We start from the raw sequence: 10,235 nt of genomic DNA on the forward strand, positions 1-10,235 counted from the left end.
CACTAGTTCACATTCAGTTTTATTTTTGTATCTTTTAATTCGATTCCTTTTACATTTTTTTTTTTGTTAGTCTTTTACGACTTACTTTGATAGCATGAATAAAAAAGTTTAGAATAAATAAAATTTACCATCTCAATGTATTGCGAATTCTCTTTTTGTACATTCTAATATCATAAAAAATCACCTTAGAAACACAAAAACCAAACCTTTTTTTTTTCTTTGGTAAAGCACAAAAACCAAACTTTGCTTGAATATAAGATAGTAGTCTATATAAACTTGAGTAATTGATTTTATTCGGCTTGGTTTTTATTGGTTTTTATTTGGTCTGGTTTTATCAGTTCCTATTCGGTTTAGAATCATCAATTTTCTTATGCAAATCAAAATCGATCCGAAAAGAGAACATATGAAAACAAAATCGAGTCATTTCTTTGCGGTCTGATTCAGTTTGATTGTAAACTGTCCGTTCTAATTACACTATTCGGTGCCAGTTCCATTTTGACACCCTTATGCATAGTTTTGGTTCACAGCATCTGACAAGTCGGCCAATTCCAAAATTGATTCTTATACTAATACGTATCGATTGTATTAAACATTTTTGTCCTCAACAATATCAATATCAGTAAGGATGCCAATTCAAAACTGAAATCGAACCGAATCATTTAAACTTGAACCATCAAAGCGTTTATGAAATGCTTCGACTTTAGTTTCTAAAATTAGAACCGCTTATTTAAATAGTTCGGTTTGAACTGTTTAAACCGATGATTTGAGATCGTTTAAGACCATTTAATAAAAAAATAGTTTATAAACCGATTTAATAGGCTAAACAGGTAAGCATATATATAAGATCCAAATAGAAAAACCATAATTGAAATGTGAAGTATCTGGTTGTACTCTGTAATCTTTATGTACTTGTTTAAGCGTGTTTTGTGATTTCTAAGTTGAAGTTTTCATTTTATAATTTGGTCATGGTTTTGAGTTTTTTATTATTAATGCATGAAATTGATTGTTTGGAGACTCTAGTTTCATTGGATGATTTACAAGGGACATCCCTTTCTTGACCAACGAGGGATAGTTAACTAGTTATTTAAGGAGAAGAAAATAACATTATTTTCGTGCACTATAGACTTCTTGAGAGAGCTGAATGCATGAATCACCTATGGATCATAGTTAGCAAAAACAAGAATGACAAGAAAACGGAAACGGATAGTAGTACATGCTTTAAACAGCGTAAAACTTTAAATGATACAGTCAAACAAATAAAAAACATCAAACAAATTGAAATGAATGGTACGGATTTTAAACATGTAGATTTAAAAACAAAACATCAGTATACTCATAGAACTTGAGGAATTATTGCTTGAATACATGCATCTAATGTTCCAAAATAATTATATCATCCAACATTAATGCATATTTATATTCCAAAACCCATTATAAGTTCCAAGACATATAATCCAAAATCGTACATTTAAAAAAATATTAAAAGTTCTATTGAACAATGTGGCTTGACTATGGTGTTGACCATTGTTGTCAATACAATCAACACACTCCTGGAATGACGTTGTTCAGTTGGAGTTGGAAGTCATTGTTTTAGAAACCCTTTTCAATAGATGCATCAGTTTGTAACTCAATTTTGAGGTCTGGGCATTGAATTTGAGTTAAAGGTGATAACATGAAAAAATGTAGCTTGTGGAGTCAACTTTTTTACGTCAGCAAAAGAATCAAGTCAATCGAAGTTCGATAGAGAGAGATATGGTCTGTTAAGTAAATCATTGTTCAAACAAGTCTAAGGTCTTAAAAACTGTCAACAAAAAAAAAAAGAGTAATGTGTTTTAAACGTGTTTAAAATAAGAATGTTTGTCGTTTACTGTTTTTTCTTGTCTGTGTGTGAAACAAACGGCAAAACGTGTTTAAAAGGAGTTTTAAACGCGTTTTTGCCAACTAGGCTATGGATACCTGAGATTTGGATTTCAATACAAATGGGTCTTAGAATCGTTTAAAAATCAATTATCTCAAACTTGTAATAAAAGTAAAACTGAAACCGCTTACAAACTGGGAAATCGGAATCGTTTAAATGGTTCGATTTTTGTCCTCAAGCACACTGGACCAAACCACACCGTTTAACATCTTAGATACCATTATGGATTTTGACCATTTTACCCTTTGTTTGTTCTATTTCACTGATGCAATATTGGCTAGGTATCAGTATTGATGCAATCGATCCAATACTAATTCCTAAAACCCTGGGGGAGTCTTTTTGGTCTAACGATCCACATAACGTAGCTTCTGTTACTTCTATCGTGTGGTAGATTAGATTGGGCTAAAATTTTGTGGACAAGTCAACTCAAAGATCCATTTGCTCTCTATTAAGTTGTAGTCCAAACAGAATTTTCCATATAGCAAAACAATGCATTGAAAAAACAAAAGAGAATCGATAGTGATCAAAACACCAATAGATGTGTACGTATACGAAAATGCATGCCAATACAAGGGTAAGGGTAACTCAATCTTGTTTCCCTTTTCTTCCAAGAGGGGAGGATGCTTTCTTTTAAGAAACATTTGTGATTCTTACATCAACACTTCTCAAGAGCTTATTAGGAAATCTATGTTACTTGACATGCACAAAACCAGACATTCTCTTTGCAGTTGGACTTGTCAATTGCTATATGAAGGCATCAATTGTTACACATTGGAAGACGGCCAAGAGAATTCTCCGCAAAATCAAATGTATACTTGATTTTGGTCTACTCTACTCAGGATCTAACAATTCAAGCTTGTTAGATACAATGATAGCGATTGGAATGAAGACTTGGATGATAGAAAAAGCACAATGGGCTTTGTCATACAATTTGGTTCAAAAACTTGTTGGAGAAGGTTAGAATGCCACAACAAGAAGCAAAGGAGATCTTTGTGGACAATAAATCATTAATTACATTGGCGAAAAATCCTGTGTTTCATGATCATAGCAAGCATATATCAGCATAAATATCACTCTATAAGAGAAAGCATCCTAAAAATACAAATGCAATTAAAGTATGTGAGAACCCACGATTAAATAGCTGACATCTTCACAGAGCCTCTTTAGTTTGAAGGAAAAAGATTCTCTCCAACTCCAACTACTCTCCAACCACTCATCCTATGGCGGGAAGGACTTGGACACGCATCATCGGGTGTTGACAGGTATTGAGATGCGTGTCCAAATCCTCCCAGTCATTGGATGGGTGATTTGAAAATTTTCCCAAGTTGTGGTCTCTTCACAATATATCACATTTTGTCAATGTTTTTTGTAAACCCAACAGGACATCTATGGTTATTTGTGCCAACACATCTCTTGCGTATCCACAACTCATACGAACAAAACAAGACTGTGAATCTAATAAACATACGATTGCCCAACTAGCAGTAACAGTAAATTAATTCATCAAAACAACCATCACAAATAATTATTGAATGATCAACAAAAGGCAAAGCTTGATAATCCACAAGAGACATAAAGCACTGGTTATTTGAGATTAATTAAATGACTAGAGAAACAAACCATTTAAGCAAGAGAGATCTGCTACCCATTAATTTGTTGACAACTCCAATAAGATATAAATATTGGATAACATACGTATTTCGGAAGGTCCAAATAAAGTATATAGGGTGATAGCAACATTACTAAGAAGACGAGATTTATCACTATGAGACATATATAGATGAAGAAGAACACACTGGATTCAAAAAGATCAATAAGAAAAGAAACTGTAGGTGATTCTGTACGCAACCCCAATGACCCAACACTCCAGATATGTTTGGAAAAAATGCAAGGAGGGCAAATGATATATCAATATTATGTACAAAATTTAATTAAAACTTTGGTAGCAAGCCCCATCAATCAAAACCTTCCAAAAGAAGTGCTTAAACCCAAGATGAATCTTCAGATTCCACGTAAACTTCCATATCCTCCTACCACCAAGAGTATGTTTTCTGGATCCACATCCTCTACTTTCAAAAGTGGTGCTTCCATCCTACTTCCGTGCGCTACAAGGGCGCCAGCTGGACTGACAGCAATCTAACGGTCAATATTGCAGGATTTCAAAGTAAAATTAAAACCACATGGGATTTGTTTGAACCCACCTTAAACCTAAACCCAAAACCAAACCCATCTGACCGGTTCAAAATTTTCAAACCAACCCATTTCACTACTCTCACATTCATCTGGATTCCGCTCTTCTTCTTCTCCATCGAGCTCTAAAGGTGAATGCCCAAATCGAGCTTATCCATCTAAATCCCCAAAAACCTCTATCGCTCCCTTCTTGCAACGGATGAAAGAAACATACAAGCATCACTTTTAAAACTCTTATAATCCAAATTGTGGGCTTTTGAAGATCTTTAAATCTCTCTGTGGATCTGAACCTATATGAGAATCTGAGAAATATAAAGTGTGTATGACATCCACACTTATGAATGAAAGAATCCATGGTGCATCAGGATTTTAACTTTAAGCTTTACCATTGAGACTTCTCTCCCTCTTTGGATTTCTACCCCAATCTTCTCCGTGTTCTCAACATCTTCAAGAGAAAAAAAAGTTGCAATAGTTGACAGAGACAACTCCTAACCAACGAAATTTGAAGATTTGGGCATTCTTTAAATGATAGTTACAATTTAACCCAAATAATCCTTTATTATCTGTAAAAGAACCGTTGAATGATCGAAATCATGGCCAACGAAAGCAAGATTCATCGCCTCCATTTAGGGTTTCGAACGATTGAAGGCAAGAGTTAGAGAGGGGGAGTAGCAAGGGAGAGCCGCAGCCATGGCGAGGATTAAGGTTCATGAGCTCAGAGGAAAGTCGAAGACAGATCTATTGAATCAGTTGAAAGATCTGAAAGCAGAACTCGCTCTGCTCCGAGTTGTGAAGGTCACCGGTGGTGCACCTAACAAACTTTCCAAGATCAAGGTGGTTAGGTTCTCAATTGCGCAGGTCTTGACTCGCAGAAGCAAAAAGTGGCTCTGAGGGAAGCCTACAAGAGAAGAAGTTCTTGCCGCTTGATCTTCGTCCGAAGAAAACTAGAGCCATTAGAAAACACTTGACTAAGAACCAGGAATCCTTAAAAACACCTCGGCAACAAAGGTAATTCCCAATGAGGAAGTATGCCATCAAGGTGTAGGGTTGGATGAATTTAGAGACGGAATTGTTACTTGCTTTGAAGAATACAAACTTCGGAAGACCACTCCCTTTTAGTTTTTATTCAGAGAAGTTTTCTTTCTTTTTTAACCAAAAAAAAAAAGCAAGATTCATCGCCATGAAAGTTTAACCTTGATGCCTCGAATATGGATAGGTTTATCTTTTCTTTTTTTCGTTTTCCATTATCGGAATTTTCTACCAACGAATTGAATTCAGATTTCAGAAACCTAACCTTTAAGTTTTGGAGTTTTTTAGTTTCCCTTCCATTGCTTCAATGTCTTGCTTCCTCAATCACTCAATCTGGATTCATCTCCGTTATACTTGCCATCTGAACAAGGGATTCAAAACACAGAATGGGGATTTTGCTTTTGGGGATTTAGATGGATAAGTCGATTTGGGCATTCACCTTCAGAGCTCGACGGAGAAGAAGAAGAGCCCGATCCAAGCGGAATCTAGATGAGTGTGAGAGTGAGTGAAAAGGGTTGGTTTGAAAATTTTGAACCGGTCGAATGGGTTTGGTTTTGGGTTTAGGTTTAAAGTGGGTTCAAACAAATCCCTTCTGGTTTTAACTTTAATTTGAAATCCTGCAATATTGACTGTTAGATTGCTGTCAGTCCAGCTGGCGCCCTTGTAGCGCACGGAAGTAGGATGGAAGCGCCACTTTTGGAAGTCGAGGATGTGGATCCATGTTTTCTACCTAATTTACTTTCACCACACCATTCTAGGGTTCACAAATCTCTATAGGGTTTTATTATGTTCTCCAAAATACCCTTTGATGCCCTCTTGCGTGCATTTGAAGTCCTGCAATGAATGGATTCCAGTGCACAGTGGCCTTCGAAAAACTCGATCCAAGGTTTCCAAGCAGACTTAACAAGAAATGCCTTATTATGAATAGTACAATTCCAAAACCCTAATTCACTTAACTTTTTGGGTAAACACATCATATCCCTAGAGATGGGGAACCAACCTTTACGATTATCAAGACTGCCCCCTTCGAAAATCTTACATTCAAAGGGTTCAATTGGTTACAAACTCAAATGGAAAAAAAACAAGCAATCTAAAAGATAGAAATTGAGTTAAGAACCTTCTAACCTAAGAGAAGAGGGACACTTTCAAATCAATAACCCAAGTTTATAACGGACTCGATCCACAACATTACTCTAAATTACTTTTTTTCCTCATTTGGGCACCAAGAATTTTAAAGATTTGATTCTTATTCAACAAAGATGTATCAATACTAAAAAAACGTTCTTTTAGAAAAAATAATTTATTAACCAAATAAATCCTAAAACAAATTCAAAACAGCTTAGATATAACAGGCAATAAGATCATCAAGTTTGAGATGGTGGACAAAAGAGGTTCAAAATAGAATTGTTAATCCACCAAAAGTCAAATGGGGCCAGATTGAGGTGGCTTGGGGATATGGGTCCTCTGTAGCGCGATACAGTGTGCAAGGTTCCATCCGATGGACTATAGCGCATGAGCATGCAGCCTAACACAGGTGGATTGTTGGGCTGCATGCCCATGCGCTACAGACCGTCAGATATGCGCTACACACTGTGTCACGCTACAAAGGAGCCCCGCGCGATGGCTTGGTGCCTGCTGGGTTCCCTACGTTTAGGCTATGTTTAAAAGGCAAGAAAAGAAGAAAAGAACAAAACATAATAAAGGCAAAAATCATGACAGCACAATTGATTTATGGGAAATTTACACATACCACCCCTGAGGTTTGACGAAAGGATATTTTCATCCCCCAATTTTGGAAAATTCTGCGTACCCCCCTGAGGTTTGCAAACGGTAACAAATAAGTCCATTCCATCAGTTCATGACTAACACTGTTAAAAATTAGACTTGAACTGATGGAATTGCCCTTACAAGAAAAAAAACCAAAAAAAAAAAAAAAAAACACCTGCAACTCATCTTCCCCAATCGATTTGGGGAAGATGAGTACCTAACCATCTCTAAGCACTTTTCCATCATAAAATTCTAGTTTTATTGCAAAACCATACAAGAGGGATCTCAAATCTGAAATTCCGAGTTGCAGCAGTGACGAGGTTGGACGAATGATACAGTGGCAGCCGAATAAGATGATGCCTTAATTTCAATTCCACGAATCGCAATGGTGCCCCAAATCGTTTGGTTTGAAAGCAGATAATCTCACCAAACCCATTTTTTACCAAGTTCAAAGAACATCAAAGAAGCATTGAAGACTTAACTTTCCCTGTTTCCTTGTGCTTCAGAAGCTTTACAGTTCCAACACCTCTCTCTTTCCACTGATTCAAGTTTTATAACTTTTGTCTTCAATTTTTACCAATTTAATAGGTTACAAAGGGGTTGGTGGAAGTAGGATTGAAACTATTAGTGGATTTTTGAGGAACGAAGTAACTGTAGCTATTAGGAAGAATAGGGTTTGTACGGTTTAAAACCCATCTTCTGCCTTCAATTCTCTCTCCCAATCTCTCATTCTCTCAAAAGTCAGAATCTCTCTTCCCGAGTTCCACTGTGTTGTTCTTTGCAGTGATCATGGCGAGTAACGAGGCAGAGCGCAAAGAGGAGGGAGAGGAAGAGGCAACAGAAGTTGCAGCCGGTGAAGACGAAGATACAGGAGCTCAGGTTGCTCCAATCGTTAGGCTTGAAGAAGTTGTTGTTACCACTGGAGAGGAAGAAGAAGATGTCATTTTCGACTTGTAATCACTTCTCTTCCAATGACCTAGGCTCCGAAAATTCTTCGGAGGAGATTACATTTAGGATAAAAAATCTTGCTTCTCCTAGTCGAAAGCCAAATGCTTCGATTGGTATAAAGAAGGGGAAAATCCTTGAGGACTAACTAAGGATAGAGAATCGATAATGTAATTCCCGTGATTTCTCATGGGAACTTGTGGCAGGTTCCCATGGTTTTTATTTTTAATTCCTTGCTCTTCTTGCATATAAAACGATTAAATGATTCATGAAATTTTCTTAATAATTGACAAAATAATTTGCCGATTTCCACCGTGGAAGTTCCATCGGTGATGCAGATGCCGGTAATGGGATGAAAGAGCTGAAAGATGCATTTGATATGTATAAGGATCACATTTTTGCAACTCATCTTCCCCAAAATCGATTGGTGAAGATGAGTTGCAGATGTTTTTTTTTTTGTTTTTTTGTTTTTTTTTTTTCTTGTAAGGACAATTCCGTCAGTTCAAGTCTAATTTTTAGAAGTGTTAGTCATGAACTGACAGAATGGACTTATTTGTTACCGTTTGTAAACCTCAGGGGGGTGCACAGAATTTTCCAAAACTAGAGGGTGAAAATATCCTTTCGTCTAACCTCAGGGGTGATATGTGTAAATTTCTCTTGATTTATTTGTTTATCACTCTATCTCTCTCGTCTTTTATTTATTTTTATTTTTTTCTTTAGACTTCCAAACATAGTCTTATTATAGGTATTGATTGGATTCCAATAAGAAAAATCACAGATGCGAGGGACCGAGAGAAGGGAAGACCAACGGTAGGCTATGAAGTTTTAAACGAGAGAAACCGTTAATTTTGTCTCTTATTCTCTTTTCTAGCGCCGGTTATAGATGAAATAGATTTCCCCCGATCTTCTCCCACAGGCCACAGTCAATCCCAGATATCCGATTACTCTGAAGATCTCTGCCAAAAAACACACTTATTAAAAACTCACTTTTTATTTGTTTTAACACAATAGCGTTGGCCTCTCCTTGTGGGTGTTGCTGCTGCACAACACCTTTTTGTTTCCACTAGAAAAGTTTTTAAGATTTGTGTGATCGATGCATCTTTTGATTAACCCGTGAGTTTAATCGAAAAGAAAATTTGATCCAGGAATTAATGCAATGTGGTGGTTTTGAACCCTTTTTTTTCTTCCTCAGATTATGAGCAACGATGAAGCAGAGACAGTGGAAGAGAAACCACTCCCCTTCCAACCCCAACATCACAACAGCGGCATCAACATGGCAGGAGTTTTGGCAATGGAGAAAGGTAGTTTTAGATTCCTATTTCGGTATTTCCTAATCAAGGGAACCTTTGATTGCCCATGTCACTTTATCCCAATCTGAGAATTATACCTAAAATTTTAATCCCAGACTTCCCACCCTGTCTCAGTGATTGTAAGTTATGAAGGATTAACTGTTACTGTTGCTCCAAATTTTGGGTCACCGTCTTTACTTCTTGAATGGCTTTTGTTGCAGGCGAAGATCAAAATAGTAGGGAGAAGGTGGTGGTGACAGAAGCCCCAGATGAAGGGATGTGCTCTTTGAGACCCCACAAAGGCAGCTACCTCATTGGGATTTATGATAAGCCTCTTTCATTCTGCGGGTGTGGAATTGGATGGTTCTTGTGAGTTGCAGATTAAATCACTCTTCCAAATTCAGATATCACTGATGCTACACTCACATTGGATCAATTGTTTCGAATTATTACTTTCTTTGCAGCTTTGTTTTTGGATTCGTCTTCCCGCCCCTTTGGTACTATGCTACAGTTCTGTACGTCAGGAATCAATCCCTCAAGGACCCAAGAGAACGAGCCGGCCTTGCTGCATCTGCCATTGCTGTAAGAAACAAAAGAGACATTTAATCCTTTGAATTTTCATCTGTTTTATGTATATAGTCATTGGTTAGTGATTAGTTCCTCCCCCCCCCCAATTGAATTGGTGTTGCAGGCTTTAATATGTTCAGTGGTGGTCTTGGCTGTCCTATTTGCTGTATACTACCCTCTGTTGAGGAACAGTTAGCATTGGCTCAAGCAAGAATGTAGATGTACATTAAATCATTTAGTATTAGAATTCAAATGGAAGTATATCTTTAAAACTTTTCCATTTTCTTGATTCAGAAACTAACTTGCAATGATGGACAACAATTATACCGTGATCTTCAAGAAAATTAGAAAAAAATTAAAATGGATAAATTTATTGAAACTTTGGTTTATTCAATTAAAAAATGGAAATTCTATTATTATATACATGTGTGCAAATTTTTTGAGGACAAAACAATGTAACGAAATCCAATCCCACAAAAGATTTCACAAGAACGAAGTTTAACGGGAGGAAACCTTGTGATGCCACAGGT

The 10,235-nt window shown here is 36.8% G+C and overlaps 1 protein-coding gene and 1 pseudogene across 1 annotated transcript; both read left to right on the top strand.

The window, feature by feature from the left end:
- The first annotated feature begins 4,732 nt into the window (after nt 1–4,732).
- LOC122642333 lies at nt 4,733–5,207 on the top strand (annotated as a pseudogene).
- A 4,119-nt stretch (nt 5,208–9,326) lies between these two features.
- LOC122642334 (60S ribosomal protein L18a-like protein) lies at nt 9,327–9,929 on the top strand. The gene is made up of 3 exons (XM_043835769.1): nt 9,327–9,507; nt 9,603–9,720; nt 9,830–9,929. The coding sequence occupies exons 1-3, from the start codon at nt 9,344–9,346 to the stop codon at nt 9,899–9,901; spliced, it is 354 nt and encodes a 117-aa protein (XP_043691704.1). The 5' UTR covers nt 9,327–9,343; the 3' UTR covers nt 9,902–9,929.
- The last annotated feature ends 306 nt before the right edge of the window (nt 9,930–10,235 follow it).

This window comes from Telopea speciosissima, chromosome 10 (assembly GCF_018873765.1).
Source record: "Telopea speciosissima isolate NSW1024214 ecotype Mountain lineage chromosome 10, Tspe_v1, whole genome shotgun sequence".
Taxonomy (NCBI): domain Eukaryota; kingdom Viridiplantae; phylum Streptophyta; class Magnoliopsida; order Proteales; family Proteaceae; genus Telopea; species Telopea speciosissima.